Source organism: Bombina bombina, chromosome 4 (assembly GCF_027579735.1).
Source record: "Bombina bombina isolate aBomBom1 chromosome 4, aBomBom1.pri, whole genome shotgun sequence".
Taxonomy (NCBI): domain Eukaryota; kingdom Metazoa; phylum Chordata; class Amphibia; order Anura; family Bombinatoridae; genus Bombina; species Bombina bombina.
The window spans coordinates 825,320,238-825,339,961 of NC_069502.1; the positions used below are offsets into that span (position 1 = coordinate 825,320,238).

The following is a 19,724-nucleotide window of genomic DNA, read 5'->3' on the forward strand; positions in this document are numbered from 1 at the left end:
TATTGCCCGTTTGAGGAAGTAAACTACACTCCCCACCTGGAGCGATATCTCTAAAACCATGACTTACCTAGAATTGATGGAGTGCCCCATTTTCACCTCCAACAATAAGACACAGCTCCACTGCCAAGCCTGGGAAGTCTGGGAAACAATAAATGATGATTGACATATGCCACAGTTGTGGTATTGTCTGTCTGAAAACAAATGACTGGTTCTTTCTTCAACAAAGGCCAAATCTAAAGAGCCCTGAAAATAGCACAGAGTTCTAAAATATTCATTGGTAACCTCGCCTCTTGTGCTGTCAGAGATCCCCAGACAGCTCCCCAACCTGAAAGACTTGCATCTGTTGTGATTACAGTCCAGGTTGGACGAACAAAAGAGACCCCTTGAACTATACGATGGTGATATAACCACCAAGTCAGAGAGTGTCGAACATTGAGATTTAAGGATATTAATTGTGATATCTTTGTATAATCCCTGCACCATTGTTTCAGCATACAAAGCTGAAGAGGTCTCATATGAAGAAACAACACTAGTTGATTTGTGAGAGTTTCGGCAGAATGTAAAGACTGAGCTAGTACCAAGATATTGTCCAAATAAGGAAACACCGCAATACCCTGTTCTTTGATTACAGAGAGTAGGGCACCGAGAACCTTTGAAAAAATTATTGGAGCTGTAGCTAGGCCAAATGGAAGAGCGACAAATTGGTAATGCTTGTCTAGAAAATAGAATCTCAGAAACCGGTAGTGGTCTGGATGAATCGGAATATGAAGATATGCATCCTGTAAGTCTATCGTGGACATATAATGACCTTGCTGAACAAAAGGCAGAATAGTCCTTATAGTCACCATTTTGAAAGTTGGCACTCTTACAAAACGACTCAAAATTTTTAGATCCAGAACTGGCCTGAATGAATTTTCTTTTTTTTGGGACAATGAATAGATTTGAATTAAACCCCTGACCCTGTTCCTGAAATGGAACTTGTATGATTACCCCTTTAAAGCTCTAGATCTGAAACAAACTTCAGAAAAGCCTGAGCCTTCACTGGATTTCCTGGAACGTGTGAGAGAAAAAATCTTCTCACAGGAGGTCTTACTCTGAATCCTATCCGATACCCTTGAGAGATAATACTCTGAATCCATTGATTTTGGACAGAATCTGCCCAAATGTTTTGGAAAAAATTTAATCTGCCCCCACCAGCTGAGCACCTTCATGCAGACTTGGGGGCTGGCTTTGGTTTCTTAAAAGGCTTGGATTTATTCCAACTGGAAGAAGGTTTCCAATTGGAACCAGATTCTTTGGGGGAAGGATTCGCTTTCTGTTCCTTATTCTGTTGAAAAGAACGAAAACGATTAGAAGCTTTAGATTTACCCTTAGATCTTTTATCCTGAGGCAAAAAACTCCCTTCCCCCCAGTCACAGTTGAAATAATTGAATCCAACTGAGAACCAAATAAATTGTTACCTTGGAAAGAAAGAGATAGTAATCTAGACTTGGATACCATGTCAGCATTCCAATATTTGAGGCACAAAGCTCTTCTAGCTTAAATAGCTAGACATAGATATAACATCAATTTTGATGATATCAAAAATAGCATCACAGATAAAATGATTAGCATGTTGAAGCAAGCAAACAATGCTAGACAAATCAGGATCTGTTTCCTGTTGCGCTAAGCTTCCCAACCAAAAAGTTGATGCAGCTGCAACATCAGCCATGGATATAGCAGGCCTAAGAATGTAGCCAGAAAATAAGCTTTCCTTAGATAAGATTCAAGTTTCCTATCTAAAGGGTCCTTAAAAGAAGTACTATCTTCCATAGGAATAGTAGTACGTTTGGCAAGAGTAGAAATAGCCCCATCAACTTTGGGGATTTTTTCCCAAAACTCCAATCTAACTGCTGACAAAGGATACAACTTTTTAAACCTAGAAGAAGGAATAAAAGAAGTACCAGGGCTATCCCAATCCTTTGAAATCATATCAGAAATAGCACCAGTAACTGGAAAAACCTCTGGAGTAACCACAGGAGGTTTATAAACAGATTTTAAACGTTTACTAGTTTTAGTATCAAGAGGACTAGTTTCCTCAATATCCAAAGTAATCAACACCTCTTTTAAAAAGGAACGAATATACTCCATCTTAAAGAGATAAGTAGATTTGTCAGTATCAATATCTGAGGTAGGTTCTTCTGAATCAGATAGATCCTCATCAGAGGAGGATAATTCAGTATGTTGTCGGTCATTTGAAATTTCTTCAACTTTATGAGAAGTTTTTAAAGACCTTTTACGTTTATTAGAAGGCGCAATAGCAGACAAAGCCTTCTGAATCGCATCAGCAATAAAATCTTTTATAATCACAGGGTTATTATGTACATTATATGTTGAAGGAACAACAGGCATTGTACTATTACTGATGGACACATTTTCTGCATGTAAAAGCTTATCATGACAACTATTACATACCACAGCTGGAGATATAATCTCCACAAATTGACAAAAAATGCACTTGGCTTTGGTAGATCTGTTGCAAATGTAAGAGAAAAAAACAACATATTAAGCAAAATTATCAATTTCCTTATATGGCAGTTTCAGGAATGGGAAAAAATGCAAACAGCATAGCATATAGGACGTGGGGTTTAAATAATTACATTATTTGACGCCAAGTATGATGCACAACGCAAAATGAAATAATTTTTTGGCGCTAACAACATCCAGAAATGACGCATCATGGCAGAAGCAACCTTGTCCAAGGAAACCTGCTGTCAACTAAGACGCCGGAAATGACGAATTTGTATCACTGACCGTACCTTCGCGCCAAGAAAGACGCAATAAATAAGCATTTTGCGACCTCGCAAGCCTAATTTTGCCTGTGAAAATTAATGAAAAAGCAGTCAATTTGAAGAAAAGACTATACCCCAGTTAAGAAAAAATAACTTCCTAAATATGTTTCCCAATTTTGAAACTGATAGTCTGCAAAAGGAAATATACATAAACCTGGTTCATGGCAAATATAAGTACAATACATATATTTAAAACTTTATATTAATACATAAAATGCCAAACTATAGCTGAGAGTGTCTTAAGTAATGAAAACATACTTACCGAAAGACACCCATCCACATATAGCAGATAGCCAAACCAGTACTGAAAAAGTATCAGTAGAGTTAATGGAATATGAGAGTATATCGTCGATCTGAAAAGGGAGAGAACCTATGAAAAGATTTACCATAGAATCAATAGGTGATACTCCCTTCACATCCCTCTGACAAACTCTGTACTCTGAGAGGAATCAGGCTTCAAAATGCTGAGAAGCACATATCACTGAAGAAAATCAAGCAAAAACTTACTTCATCTCCATAGGGAGGCAAAGTTTGTAAAACTGAATTGTGGGTGTGGTGAGGGCTGTATTTATAGGCATTTTGAGGTTTGGGAAACTTTGCTCCTCCTGGTAGGATTGTATATCCCATACGTCAGTAGCTCATGGACTCTTGCCAATTACATGAAAGAAATAGTGATATTCTGGTCTTTCTTACAAGTAAAGAATATCTGGTAAAAATATAAAATTCTAAAAAATAAAACTGAATGCTTTGTGCACATAAGCAATAAGCCTCATGTTGTATATTAACCACTTAACAACCAAGGACGTACCAGGCATGTCCTACAAAAACCGGTCGTTAATGACCAAGGATGTGCCTGGCTTGTCCTTTGGGGTTTCAAGCGCTGGAAGTGATCAGGATATTGCAGCGATGCCTCGATATTGAGGCATTGTGAAATACCCTTTTTTAAGCAATTGATGCAGAGAGAGCTTCTCTGTGGTCCTCTCTGCATCGGCCTCCGATCGTTGGTGACGTGGGAAGGATAGCTGGGAGGAGGGTGGGCGGCCTATTGCTGGAGGTGTTCCGTTTTGCGATGAAGAGATGTCCTGGAGCGTGCGTAAGGGGCAGGACTGCGCACGGGAGCGGTTGGGACTGCTACACTGTGGAAATTTTTTAATGAAAGAGTAGGAGGGAGAGGGGGGCTAAGTGTTGGGAAAGGGATCTGGGAGGGGGAGGGTATTGAGGGGGGGCAGCTACACTACATAACAAAATGGGTTTTCTATTTATTATTTTTTTAAGGGGAAAAAAAGCATAAAATTTAGCAAACTGTTTACTGGCAGACAGCTGCCAGTACCCAAGATGGCAGCAAATAGGTAGGAGGGGGGGGAGCTATTTGCGGGAATCAGTGAGGTTGGGTGGTAAAGGGGATCCTACACTGCAGTATATATATTTATTAAAGAAAGCCTTTTATTTTATAACGCTGCAGAATCTGTTGGTGCTCTGCAAATAACCAATAATAATAATAATAATTTTAGTACTGGCAGACTTTCCTCCAGTACTTAAGATGGGGGTGACAATTGGGGAGAGGGGGAGGGAAGAGAGCTGTTTGAGAGGGGTCAGGGAGGGATCAGGGTGTGCGATGTGTCAGGTGGGAGGCTGAACAAAGGTGATCCCAGAGAAGCATTTACAACCATTTCTGCCATAACTGCACAAGCTGTTTGTAATTAATTTCAGTGAGAACCTAAAGTTTATGAAAAAGTGAACAATTTTTTTTATTTGATCGCATTTTGCGGTGAAATGGTGGCATGAAATATACCAAAACGGGCCTAGATCAATATATACAGGGATTCCTAACAGATATCAGTGTTACAATGTAACTATCACAAATTTTTGGTGGGAAATGGTTTGGAAATAGCAAAGTGCTACTTGTACTTATTGCCCTATAACTTGAAAGAAATGCAAAGAACATGTAAACATTGGGTATTTCTAAACTCAGGACGAAATTTGGAAGCTGTTTAGCATGGGTGTTTTTTGGGGGTTGTAGATGTGTAACAGATTTTGGGGGTCAGTTAGAAAAAGTGTGTGGGGTTTTTTGTGGGGTTTTTTTCAATTTTTTTCATCATATTTTATAATTTTTTAACAGTAAATTATAGTGATGCACCGAAATGGAAATTCTGGACCAAAACTGAATCCGAAAATCCGAGATGTACTTGGCCGAAAACCGAAACTGATACCGAAAATGTATTTTTTTAATTTTTTTTTTTTTAGGTTTTTTTTTTTTGCATAATTAGAGCCAATAAAAAAGCCCACACTTTTATTGAAAGTAACACACTAACATTGGACAAAAATATCTTAAAACAATAATATGCTACACAATAATTCTACCAAGAAAAAAAAAACAGGCAAAAAATAATGCCATTTTCGGGCAAAATGTTTCTGCGACCAAAATTTTGGTGCATCCCTACTTAAAACAATTATAAATATCAATATACTGTATTATTCTTTATTTAGTTCTATGTAACAGAATCATATTTAACAGGTTTTTTTTTACCAATTATCCAAATAAAGTATAGTCCTAGAAAACTCATTATATGCAGAACAGTAAGTCAAGTAATAAACTTAAACAGTAGCTCTAGGCTAGCATCAAATTTGAAACATGCTACACAATAATTTTACCGAAAATAACAGGCTAAAAAAACGAAAACCGAAATAGCCAAAAATGCCATTTTCGGCCGAAACTTTCTGCGGCCGAAATTTCGGTGCATCCCTAGTAAATTATATGATATGAAAATAATGGTATCTTTAGAAAGTCCATTTAATGGAGAGAAAAACTGTATGTAATGTCTGTGTACAGTAAATGAGCTAAACACAAACACCGCAGAAATGTAAAAATAGCCCTGGTCCTTAACGGTAAGAAAATTGAAAAATGGTCTGGTCACTAAGGGGTTAAACAAACTTGACCCTCTGCTGTGGTGTAAGAGCTCTTAGCCTTTTTTAAGGACCAGTTCACTCAGGAGAGAGAAAGTTACTTAGCAGTAATCAGACCTTTATTAAAGGGACAGTATACACTCATTTTTTCTTTGCATAAATGTTTTGTAGATGATCTATTTCTATAGCCCATAACTTTTTTTTTAATGTATAGTTTTGCTTATTTTTAAATATCATTGCTCTGATTTTCAGACTCCTAACCAAGCTTCAAAGTTTTATGAGAATACCGTCAGCTACCTACTCCAGCTTGCTCCTGTTTGTGTAAAGGGTCTTTTCATATGCAGAGGAAGGGGGAGGGGGGGAGTGTCTTATTTCTGTTTTATAGCAAATACCTTAGCCATCATATGCTCACTACCTAGTCTTGTGTATCATGTTTCTGGTGTCAAGCAGGTTGTGAGAATCTGTTTTGTAGCAAGTACCTTAGCCATCATATGCTCACTACCTAGTCTTGTGTATCATGTTTCTGCTGTCAAGCAGGCTGTGAGAATCTCTGTTTTGTAGCAATTACCTTAGCCATCATATGCTCACTACCTAGTCTTGTGTATCATGTTTCTGGTGTCAAGCAGACTGTGAGAATTTGTTTTGTAGCAATTACCTTAGCCATCATATGCTCACTACCTAGTCTTCTGTATCATGTTTCTGCTGTCAAGCAGGCTGTGAGAATCTGTTTTGTAGAAAGTACCTTAGCCATTATATGCTCACTACCTAGTCTTGTGTATCATGTTTCTGCTGTCAAGCAGGCTGTGAGAATTTGTTTTGTAGCAAGTACCTTAGCCATCATATGCTCACTACCTAGTCTTGTGTATCATGTTTCTGCTGTCAAGCAGGCTGTGAGAATTTGTTTTGTAGCAAGTACCTTAGCCATCATATGCTCACTACCTAGTCTTGTGTATCATGTTTCTGGTGACAAGCAGGCTGTGAGAATCTCTGTTTTGTAGCAAGTACCTTAGCCATCATATGCTCACTACCTAGTCTTGTGTATCATGTTTCTGGTGTCAAGCAGGATGTGAGAATTTGTTTTGTAGCAAGTACCTTAGCCATCATATGCTCACTACCTAGTCTTGTGTATCATGTTTCTGGTGTCAAGCAGGCTGTGAGAATCTGTTTTGTAGCAAGTACCTTAGCCATCATATGCTCACTACCTAGTCTTGTGTATCATGTTTCTGGTGACAAGCAGGCTGTGAGAATCTGTTTTGTAGCAAGTACCTTAGCCATCATGTGCTCACTACCTAGTCTTGTGTATCATGTTTCTGCTGTCAAGCAGGCTGTGAGAATCTCTGTTTTGTAGCAAGTACCTTAGCCATCATATGCTCACTACCTAGTCTTGTGTATCATGTTTCTGCTGTCAAGCAGGCTGTGAAAATCTGTTTTGTAGCAAGTACCTTAGCCATCATATGCTTACTACCTAGTCTTGTGGATAATGTTTCTGGTGTCAAGCAGGCTGTGAGAATGTTAACTGCAGTGATTTCTCTCCTAGTCTAGCGATATTATTACACAGCCTGTCCCAGTCTCATGAATGTGTGCAGTCAATGTTCTTATTTTTATTACGCATAAGAATTTTTCAAGGTTGTAAAGGGGATTTATGATCACTGTTACACAGCATACTTTGCAGGATGTACAATGCAGCCACTATTTTTCAGCAGGTTTAACAGCAGTACAAAGTTGTCATCCATTCCCCCACTATTGCCCCCCCCCCCTTCTCAGAGCATTGTAGATTGATAAATATAACGTGCGCACAGGTCATCAGGCACAGCTCATCGGATAAACCTTTTTAACACCGCTCCAAACTTAGATTAACATAAATCATGCTTCATCTGTCTGTGCTAAGTGAGCTTGTTACAATAGCTCTGACATAAGAGGGAATAACAAGATTGAGGGGCGGCGCATGCACAATGCGCTAAAGGGAGTAATAACAGACTGGCCGCACGTCAAGAACATATTCTAAGGGGCTTAGGTAGTGTACTTTGTAAACGGACATTAAAAAAAAAATGGTAAATTCAGAAAACGATTTACACAGAAAATTCAGCACTACCAAACTTAATTTCCTGCTATTATGTTTCGAAAATTGATTACTTTTTGGGTGAACTGTCCCTTTAAATTAACTGTGGGATTTTTATGTTATTTTGGAAAATTGGCAAGAATTAATATCCTTTTTGGTTTTACCAGTATTGAAGGAACCATGTACTGTAAAATTGGTTTCACATTAAAGTGATGGTAAACTCTATCATTTAACTAAGTGCCATCTGAAAGTAACTGCATAAAAATCACTATTGCCATTTTTTAAAATACCTTCAATTTCTAACTATAAGTCTCCAAATATAGTATTCCCTGCCGCTTAAACACCATCCCCGCTCCATACTTTATTTGTTTTCCTCTGACCGCATCGCTATTGTCCTATTGCAGTCAGTTGACAGTCTTTTTATAATTGCCTTAGTTTTCAGCATCAATGCGCATGCACAAAAGTTTGTGTTGCACCATCATTCTAAAATACCCGTCGTCATTATGTGCATTCACGATCCCCACAGACATGTACATTACTTCCATGGGCAGTTTCAGGATTGCTACATTGTAAACAGTGAATTTTAGTTTTTGTGATGGTTCAGTGTTTATTTGGATTGCTGCCAGCAGCTTCTTCTCATTGCGCTACTCTGCGGATCAGAGGGGAAGAATGTGAAAGTATTGAAAACCTTCCGTTTTGAACTGGGGGCAGATTTTTTTGGCAATTAGCTAATTTTAATAATCATATTAGCCCAACTTGGTACTACTTGATATAAAAATGTGAATTTACAGTATAGTAATAGTATAGTAATATGATGATCTTTTATTTTATATTACTATAAAACTTTTATACATTTTACACAATTAAATGCTCGTTACATTCGTAGGGGAACTTTACAAGACGATGTAAACCGTGAATCTCGTAATTCACTGTTTACATATAGTATCTCACAAATGTGAGCACACCCCTCACATTTTTGTAAATATTTTATTATATCGTTTTATGTGACAACACTGAAGAAATTACACTTTGCTACAATGTAAAGTAGTGAGTGTACAGCGTGTATAACAGTGTAAATTTGCTGTCCTCTCAAAATAACTAAAAACACAGCCATTAATGTCTAAATCATTGGCAACAAAAGTGAGTACACCCCTAAGTGAAAATGTCCAAATTTGGCCCAATTGGCCATTTTCCCTCCCCGGTGTCATGTGACTCGTTAGTGTTACAAGGTCTCAGGTGTGAATGGGGAGCAGGTGTGTTAAATTTGGTGTTATCATTCTCACACTCTCTCATACTGGTCACTGAAAGTTCAACATGGCACATTATGGCAAAGAACTCTCTGAGGATCTGAAAAAAAGAATTGTTGCTCTACATAAAGATGGCCTAGACTATAAGAAAATTGCCAAGACCCTGAAACTGAGATGCAACACTGTGGGCAAGACCATACAGCAGTTTTACAGAACAGGTTCCACTGAGAAAAGGCCTCGCCATGGTCGACCAAAGAAGTTGAGTGCACGTGCTCAGCATCATATCCAGAGGTTGTCTTTGGGAAATAGATGTATGAGTGCTGCCAGCATTGCTGCAGAGGTTGAAAGGGTGGGGGTTCAGCCTGTCAGTGCTCAGACCATATACCGCACACTGCATCAAATTGGTCTGCATGGCTGTTGTACCAGAAGGAAGCCTCTTCTAAAGATGATGCACAAGATAGCCCCCAAACAGTTTGCTGAAGACAAGCAGACTAAGGACATGGATTACTGGAACCATGTCCTGTGGTCCGATGAGACCAAGATAAACTTATTTGGTTCAGATGGTGTCAAGCGTGTGTCGTGGCAACCAGGTGAGGAGTACAAAGACAAGTGTGTCTTGCCTACAGTCAAGCATGGTGGTGGGAGTGTCATGGTCTGGGCCTGCATGAGTGCTGCCAGCACTGGGGAGCTACAGTTCATTGAGGGAACCATGAATGCCAACGTGTACTGTGACATACTCCCTTCAGAGACTGGGCCACAGGGCAGTAGTCCAACATAACAACCCCAAATACACCTCCAAGACAACCACTGCCTTGTAAAGAATCTGAGGGTAAATGTGATGGACTGGCTAAGCATTTCTCCAGACCTAAACCCTATTGAGCATCTGTGGGGCATCCTCAAATGGAAGGTGGGGGAGTGCAAGGTCTCTAACATCCACCAGCTCTGTGATGTCGTCATGGAGGAGTGGAAGATGACTCCAGTGGCAACTTGTGAAGCTCTGGTGAATTCCATGCCCAAGAGGGTTAAGGCAGTGCTGGAAAATAATGATGGCCACACAAAATATTGGCACTTTGGGTCCAATTTGGACATTTCCACTTAGGGGTGTACTCACTTTTGACGCCAACGGTTTAGACATTAATGTCTGTGTGTTGAGTTATTTTGAGGGGACACCAAATTTACACTGTTATACAGGCTGTACACTCACTACTTTACATTGTAGCAGTGTCATTTCTTCAGTGTTGTCACATGAAAAGATATAATAAAATATTTACAAAAATGTGAGGGGTGTACTCACTTTTGTGAGATACTGTAAATCTGTGTGAAATATTGAGCATGCGCACAGTAAGGTGATATGGGAGCGTGCATCGATAGCAGGCGGAAGTCTAATTCTTTGGGATAACATCCGCCCTTCCTGTGACGTTAGATAGGTACAACCCTCAGTGAACGTCATTTACTCTAGGCTTGGGGAAACGGTGAGGGCGGTCTGGAGACATACGACTGAGAGGTACAAAATTTATGAATATTACAATAATAAAACGCAACATTAAAAATAAATAATATGCGATTATGCTGTTTAGGATATGTGCAATCTAAAATGTGAATGCTGTATACACTACATTTGGCATCACTTTAATGTGTTCCCAATTACATATTATAGTGGCAGCTGAGTTTAAAGTGTATGGAAACATGTTCATTTAGTTTTTTTATATATATGAAATAGCTTTTTGTTGCTGATTAAATCCTCAAACTATTTTTCTCAAGAGTAAACCTATATAAATGGACTGAGCCTGCAGAAATAGCAGACCCTTATAATCTTGTCTTTCTCTCTATACAATAATGCTTCCTTATCTATCTGTCTTTACTCAATGGCCAGGAGAGACTGCAATTGAAAAGGCCATTATTGTTGCATATCTCTTCCATACCCTACTGGGAACTTTATTGCTGCTTGCTGACTCTTGTTTACATAGAGAATACCAAAGTATTCATATTTTCAGTATAGGTGGTGATTTCAACAGACAAAATCAACTCATTTAAATGACAAAATAAAGATAAAGTAGTTGTTTATTCACAATTTGTTATACTTCAGTGTCTAATGCAGATCATAGGGAGCATATTAAAATGGAGCACAATTACTGCACAATGTCCATTTAAACCTACAGAAGAGACTAAAGAGTGATTATTTATTCTTTTTTTTCCCCAGATGAAAACGATGCTAAGATTTCATGTAACATGGAACAAACAGAGGATCAGTTGCTAAGAAATGTTGAACCATCAGAGCAGGAAATTTGTGGCAATATAAGTGCAGGTGAGTGGGTGAGTGTGAGATGTCTAAGGGACGCAGGGTGTAGGTGAGTGTACGTGTTTGACATATCTGTGGGATGCAGGGTACAGGTGAGTATGTGTGTGCTATGTCTGGGAAGTAGGGCACAGGTGAGTGTATGTGTGACATGTCTGAGGAAAGCAAAGCACGTGAGAGTGTATGTGTGTGGCATGTCTGTGGGAAGCAGGGCACATGTGAGTGTATGTGTGTCACGTCTGTGGGAAGTATGGCACATGTGTGCGTGTGTGGCATGTCTGTGGGAAGCAGGGCACATGTGATTGTATGTGTGTGATATGTCTAAGGGATGCAGGGCATAGGTGAGTGTATATTGGTGACACGTGAGAGGGACACAGGGAATAGGTTAGTGTAAGTGTGTGATATGTCTAAGGGATGCAGGGCATAGGTGAGTGTATATTGGTGACACGTGAGAGGGACACAGGGAACAGGTTAGTGTAAGTGTGTGACATGTCTGTGGAAAACAGGGCACAGGTGAGTGTACATGTGTCTTCCCTTTGTAAAGTAGGGCACAGGTGAGTGTGCGTGTGTGACATGTCTGTGGAAAGGAGGGGATAGGTGAGCATACGTATATGACATACCTAAGGAAAGCAGTTTAAATGTGTGACACTTGAGAGGGATGTAGGACAAAGTGAGTGTTTGTGTGTCATGTCTGTGGGGAAACAGGGCACAGATAGTGTATGTGTGCCACATGGGAGGGTTTCAGGGCAGAGGTTAGTGTACATGTGAGATGTGTGTGCTGGAAATAGGACACAGGTGAGTGTACATGTCTGATGTGCATGTTCACTAATAAAGTTGATTTTACATATTATATATTACTTTTTATATAAAATGATATTCTGGTCTTCATTACAAGTAAAGAATGTATGGCATAAATGCAACATTCTAAAAAAATATAAAACTGATTCAAGGAACACTAGTCAAAATAAACTTTTATGATTCAGAAAGAACTTTCCAATTTACTTCCAACTGTATCAAATTTTGCATTCTTTTTATATACACAATTTCTGGGGAACAAGCTCTTATTGAACATGTGCACAACCTCACAGGGTATAAATATACTAGTCTGTGATTGGCTGATGTCTGTCACATGATATAGGGAGCGGAAAAAGAGAAAAAATAAATTTGAAATTCAGAGTAAGTGTTATTGCATTGTCTTTTTATTATGCATTTGTTAATTATGTAATTGTACTGTATTAAGTGGTCCTTTTATTTGCATATTAACCCTTTCTTTCATGTAATTGGCAAGAGTCCATGAGCTAGTGACGTATGGGATATACAATCCTACCAGGAGGGGCAAAGTTTTCCAAACCTCAAAATGCCTATAAATACACCCCTCACCACACCCACAATTCAGTTTTACAAACTTTGCCTCCTATGGAGGTGGTGAAGTAAGTTTGTGCTAGATTTCTACGTTGATATGCGCTTCTCAGCATTGTTGAAGCCCGATTCCTCTGAGTACAGCGAATGTCAGAGGGGCGTGAAGGGAGTATCACTTATTGAATACGATGAGTTCCCTAACGGGGGTCTATTTCATAGGTTCTCTGTTATCGGTCGTAGAGATTCATCTCCTACCTCCCTTTTCAGATCGACGATATACTCTCAATTTACCATTACCTCTACTGATAACTGTTTCAGTACTGGTTTGGCTATCTGCTATATGTGGATGGGTGTCTTTTGGTAAGTATGTTTTTTATTACTTAAGACACCTCAGCTATGGTTTGGCACTTTATGCATTTATATAAAGTTCTAAATATATGTATTGTACTTATATTTGCCATGAGTCAGGTTCATGTATTTCCTTCTGCAGACTGTCAGTTTCATATTTGGGAAATATAAACATCTTTTAAAGAAATTTTTTTCTTACCTGGGGTTTAGTCTTTTTTTCAATTGACTACTTCTTGCAAATTGCGGGCGGCATTAGGCCCGAGGGTGCGTCAAATGCTAAACTTTATAGCGTCATTTTTGGTGCGAAAATATTTTTGGCACGGAAAAATACGTCTATGACGCAACTTCGTCATTTCCGGCGTCATACTTGACGCCGAGACCTTTCACATGGTTGCGTCATTAGTGACGCAAGTGTGTCATTTCCGGTTATTTTTGGCGCCAAAAAAGTTTGTTTCGTTGTGCGTCATACTTGGCGCCAAACTTTTTCATTATTTCAATACCCCATTGATGTTTGCCTCTTGCTTTTTTCTCTATCAGAGGCCTATGCTATTTGCATTTTTTCCCATTCCTGAAACTGTCATATAAGGAAATAGATAATTTTGCTTTATATGTTGTTTTTTTTCTTACATTTTGCAAGATGTCTCAATCTGATCCTGCCTCAGAAGTTTCTGCTGGAACATTGCTGCCTGACATCAGTTCTACCAAAGTGCATTTGTTGTAAAATTGTAGAAATTATTTCGTCGAATGTCATTTATAATAGTTGTTATGATAAACTTTTACATGCAGATAGTGTATCCATCAGTAATAGTACATTGCCAGTTGCAGTTCCTTCAACTTCTAATGTGCATGATATACCTGTAAATTTTAAAGAATTTGTTTCTGATTCTATCCTAAAGGCTTTGTCTGCATTTCCACCTTCTAATAAAAATAAAAGGTCTTTTAAAACTTCTCATTTAGTTGATGAAATTTCAAATGACCAACAATATAATAATTTATCCTCTTCTGATGAGGATCTATCTGATACAGAAGATCCTTCCTCAGACATTGACACTGACAAATCTACTTATTTATTTAAAATAGAGTATATGCGTTCTTTATTGAAAGAAGTGTTAATTACTTTGGATATTGAGGTAACCAGTCCTATTGACATTCAGTCTAATAAACGTTTAAATGCTGTTTTTAAACCTCCTGTGGTTTCTCCAGGGGGTTTTCCTATTCCTGAGGCTATTTCTGATATGATTTCTAAGGAATGGAATAAGCCAGGTACTTCTTTTATTCCTTATTCAAATTTTAAAAAATTGTATCCTTTACCAGCAAAATCTATAGAGTTTTGGGAAAAAATCCCCAAATTTGATGGGGCTATTTCTACTCTTGCTAAACGTACCACTATTCCTATGGAAGATAGTACTTCCTTTAAGGATCCTTTAGATAGGAAGCTTGAATCTTATCTAAGGAAGGCCTATTTATATTCAGGTCATCTTCAAAGACCTGCAATTTCTTTGGCTGATGTTGCGGCTGCATCAACTTTCTGGTTGGAGAATTTAGCGCAACAGGAATTGGATTCTGACTTATCTAGCATTATTTGCTTACTGCAATATGCTAATCATTTTATTTGTGATGCCATTTTTTATATTATCAAAATTGATATTAGATCCATGTCTTTAGCTATATTAGTTAGAAGAGCTTTGTGGCTTAAATCTTGGAATGCTGATATGACTTCTAAATCTAGATTACTATCTCTTTCTTTCCAAGGTAATAATTTATTTGGTTCTCAGTTGGATTCTATTATTTCAACTGTCACTGGGGGAAAGTCAGTTTTTCTGCCTCAGGATAAAAAAACCTAAGGGTAAATCTAAGGCTTCTAACCGTTTTCGTTCCTTTTGTCAGAATAAGGAACAAAAACTCAATCCTCCCCCCAAGGAATCTGCTTCCAATTGGAAGCCTTCCTCAAATTGGAATAAATCCAAGCCATTTAGGAAACCAAAGTCAGCCCCATATATCCGCATGAAGGTGCGGCCCTCATTCCAGCTCAGCTGGTAGGGGGCAGATTAAGGTTTTTTAAGGATATTTGGATAAAATCTGTCCAAAATAAATGGATTCAGAGCATTATCTCTCAAGGGTATCGAATAGGATTCAGAGTAAGACCTCCTGTGAGAGGATTTTTTCTCTCACATATCCCAGCAAATCCAGTAAAAGCTCAGGCTTTCCTGAAGTGTGTTTCAGACCTGGATTCTTCAGGGGTAATCATGCCAGTTCCTCTTCAGGAACAAGGTTTGGGGTTTTATTAAAATCTATTAATTGTTCCAAAGAGGGAAAATTTATTCAGACCAGTTCTGGATCTGAAAATTTTGAATCGTTATGTAAGAGTACCAACTTTCAAGATGGTGACTATAAGGACTATTCTGCCTTTTGTTCAGCAAGGACATTATATGTCCACAATAGACTTGCAGGATGCATACCTTCATATTCCGATTCATCCAGAACATTATCAGTTTCTGAGATTCTCTTTTCTAAACAAGCATTACCAATTTTTTGCTCTTCCATTTGGCCTAGCAACAGCTCCAAGGATCTTTTCAAAGGTTCTGGGTGCCCTACTATCTGTAATCAGAGAACAGGGTATTGCGGTGTTTCCTTATTTGGACGATATCTTGGTACTAGCTCAGTCTTTACGTACTGCAGAATCTCACACAAATCAACTAGTGTTGTTTCTTCGGAAACATGGTTGAAGGATCAATTTACCAACACGTTTCTTGATTCCTCAGACAAGGGTCACCTTTTTAGGCTCCCAGATAGATTTAGTGTCCATGACTCTGTCTCTAACAGACAAGAGACGTTTAAGATTGGTTGCAGCCTGCCGGCACCTTCAGTCTCAGTCATTCCCTTCAGTGGCTATGTGCATGGAAGTTTTAGGTCTCATGACTGCAGCATCGGACGCAATCCCCTTTGCTCGTTTTCACATGAGACCTCTACAGCTTTGTATGCTAAATCAGTGGTGCAGGGATTATACAAAGATATCACAATTAATATCCTTAAATCCCAATGTACGACACTCTCTGACATGGTGGATAGATCACCATCGTTTAGTTCAAGAGGCTTCTTTTGTTCGGCCAACCTGGACTGTGATCACAACAGATGCGAGTCTTTCAGGTTGGGGAGCTGTTTGGGGATCTCTGACAGCAAAAGGGGTTTGGAAATCTCAAGAGGCGAGATTACCAATAAATATTTTAGCTCTCCGTGCAATTCTCAGAGCTCTTCAGTTTTGGCCTGTTAAAGAGAGAACCATTCATTTGTTTTCAGACAGACAATATCACAACAGTGGCATATGTCAATCATCAGGGTGGGACTCACAGTCCCCAAGCTATGAAAGAAGTATCTCGGATACTTACTTGGGCGGAATCCAGCTCCTGTCTAATCTCTGCGGTACATATCCCAGGTGTAGACAATTGGGAAGCGGATTATCTCAGCCGCCAGACTTTACATCCAGGGGAGTGGTATCTCCATCCAGATGTGTTTTCTCAGATAGTTCAGATGTGGGGTCTTCCAGAGATAGATCTCATGGCCTCTCATCTAAACAAGAAACTTCCCAGATACCTGTCCAGGTCCAGGGATGTTCAGGCGGAAGCAGTGGATGCGCTGACACTTCCTTGGTGTTATCCTGCTTACATTTTCCCGCCTCTAGTTCTCCTTCCAAGAGTGATCTCCAAAATCATCATGGAACAATAATTTGTGTTGCTGGTGGCTCCAGCATGGCCACACAGGTTTTGGTATGCGGATCTGGTTCGGATGTCCAGTTGCCCGCCTTGGTCACTTCCGTTACGGCCAGACCTACTATCTCAAGGTCCGTTTTTCCATCAGGATCTCAAATCATTAAATTTGATGGTATGGAAATTGAACGCTTAGTAATAAGTCATAGAGGTTTCTCTGACTCAGTGATTAATACTATGTTACAAGCTCGTAAATCTGTCTCTAGAAAGATTTATTATAAAGTTTGGAAGACTTACATTTCATGGTGTTCTTCTCATAAATTCTCCTGGCATTCTTTTAGAATTCCTAGAATTTTACAGTTTCTTCAGGATGGTTTGGATAAGGGTTTGTCTGCAAGTTCCTTGAAAGGACAAATCTCTGCTCTTTCTGTTTTATTTCACAGAAAGATTGCTATACTTCCTGATATACACTATTTTGTACAGGCTTTAGTTCGTATTAAGCCTGTTATTAAATCAATTTCTCCTCCTTGGAGTCTTAATTTGGTTCTGAAAGCTTTACAGGCTTCTCCATTTGAACCTATGCATTCTTTGGACATTAAACTACTTTCTTGGAAAGTGTTGTTCCTTTTGGCCATCTCTTCTGCTAGAAGAGTTTCTGAGCTATCTGCTCTTTCTTGTGAGACTCCTTTTCTGATTTTACATCAGGATAAGGCAGTTTTGCAGACTTCTTTTCAATTTTTACCTAAGGTTGTGAATTCTAACAACATTAGTAGAGAAATTGTTGTCCCTTCCTTGTGTCCTAATCCTAAGAATTCTTTGGAAAGATCCTTACATTCTTTGGATGTGGTAAGAGCTTTGAAATATTATGTGGAAGCTAATAAAGATTTCAGGAAGACTTCCAGTCTATTTGTTTTATTTTCTGGTCCTAGGAAAGGTCAGAAGGCTTCTGCTATTTCCTTGGCTTCTTGGTTGAAACTTTTGATTCATCAAGCTTATTTGGAGTCGGGTCAGGCCCCGCCTCAGAGAATTACAGCTCATTCTACTAGATCAGTCTCCACTTCGTGGGCTTTTAAGAATGTAGCTTCAGTTGATCAGATTTGCAAAGCGGCAACTTGGTCCTCTTTGCATACATTTACTAAAGCAGTTTTTGGTAGAAAAGTTCTTCAGGCAGCTGTTTCAGTTTGATTCTTCTGCTTTTGAATTAAGTTTTTTTCTTTCAATTATGAAAATAAACTTATTTTTTTGGGTTGTGGATTAATTTTTTCAGCGGAAATGGCTGTTTTGTTTTTATTACCTCCCTCTCTAGTGACTCTTGAGTGGAGATCCACATCTTGGGTATTGCTATCCCATACGTCACTAGCTCATGGACTCTTGCCAATTACATCAAAGAAAACATAATTTATGTAAGAACTTACCTGATAAATTCATTTCTTTCATATTGGCAAGAGTCCATGAGGCCCACCCTTTTTATGGTGGTTATGATTTTTTGTATAAAATACAATTATTTCCAAATTTCCTTTGTTGGTGATTTCTACTCCTTTCTTTATCATCCCACTGCTTGGCTATTAGTTAAACTGAATTGTGGGTGTGGTGAGGGGTGTTTTTTTAGGCATTTTGAGGTTTGGGAAACTTTGCCCCTCCTGGTAGGATTGTATATCCCATACGTCACTAGCTCATGGACTCTTGCCAATATGAAAGAAATGAATTTATCAGGTAAGTTCTTACATAAATTATGTTTTTTACTGTGATGTAAACGCTCTTAGCCTTTTTTTAAATAAACACATTAACTGTGGTGGTTTGATGTTTTCTTTTTTATGACACAATGAGTCCACGGATCATCTTAATTACTAATGGGATATTCATCTCCAGGTCAGCAGGAGGCAGCAAAGAGCACCACAGCAAAGCTGTTAAATAGCTCCTCCCTTCCCTCCCACTCCAGTCATTCTCTTTGCCTTCGTTAGTGATAGGAAGTGGTAAAGTGAGGTGTTAGAAAAGATTCTTCAATCAAGAGTTTATTATTTTTAAGTAGTACAAGATTGTGCTGCTTTGTTCTAGGGTGTAGCCGTAGTCCATATCAGTCTCTTCAGTAGAGCAGTGGTGGCTTTAGAGCAATGAGAACTGGTGGGACATAATTCTCACTGCGCCTCTCATAGATTTCATGCTCCCCTGATTGTGAAGATCTGGGGGAAAATAAAGAACTCAGTCCTTCTTATTCCACAGGCCTATGTGAGGGTGAGGACCTCTCAAGCCGGGTGAGATGCCTTGCTGTCGGGCATTAATCAGGTAAGTGCTTACTTTAATTTTTTCTGGAGGTGACACAGTTTTCACATCAGAAAGAGTGGGCACTATGTTTACTTGAACGAGAAAAGGGTTGACAGACTCTTTATTCTCATATGGGACAGTTTATTTATCCTTAGTAAAGGAGAATTATTAGGCAGCGTAGCAGGCACTGGGGCTGGGGATGCTGCGTGGATACAACTTTTTGGCGTTTCCACTAAACTCCCGGCGGTTTTAATACAGTATAATACCGACCTGGAGGTTGTTTACAGAGACACCCACGAGGGGCGGGGCTTAGTGTAGCAGGTTTGTTAGCACTGCGCGCCATTTCTCTGACACATACGGATGTGACTCAGCTCCAGGCCGACTAGAAACGCTTAGAAACGTTTTATAAGAACAAGCGTTTCTAGGAGTGGTTTTCTTGCATCCTTTTCTTGCTACTCTACGGATCATCTCCTGTCATAGTGGGACGTATCTCTGGTGTTGTGGGAAGGTAGGCACCTCAGCAGACAGCTGAGGTGTAGAAGTGTACTGTTTTTTGGTCAAATTATCGTTTTTACTACATTATGCAGTTTAATAAAAAAAAAAAAAAAGTTAGTTTAATTCTTAAACAGACAGTAAAGTTTTTTTGCAAAGTTTAATTTTATTAAAATATTTACTTTTTACTTGCTACTCCTGGTCATTAAGAGTAATAATGGA

The 19,724-nt window shown here is 39.0% G+C and overlaps 1 protein-coding gene across 1 annotated transcript in view; it reads left to right on the forward strand.

Annotated features, from left to right (window-relative positions):
- LOC128657923 (gastrula zinc finger protein XlCGF66.1-like) overlaps positions 1-19,027 on the forward strand; it is a 172,154-nt gene extending 153,127 nt beyond the window's left edge. The window contains exons 10-11 of the mRNA XM_053712350.1: positions 11,242-11,346; positions 18,969-19,027. Of these exons, the coding sequence (XP_053568325.1) occupies positions 11,242-11,346; positions 18,969-19,027 (164 nt within the window). The remainder of the gene's footprint in view (positions 1-11,241; positions 11,347-18,968) is intronic.
- The last annotated feature ends 697 nt before the right edge of the window (positions 19,028-19,724 follow it).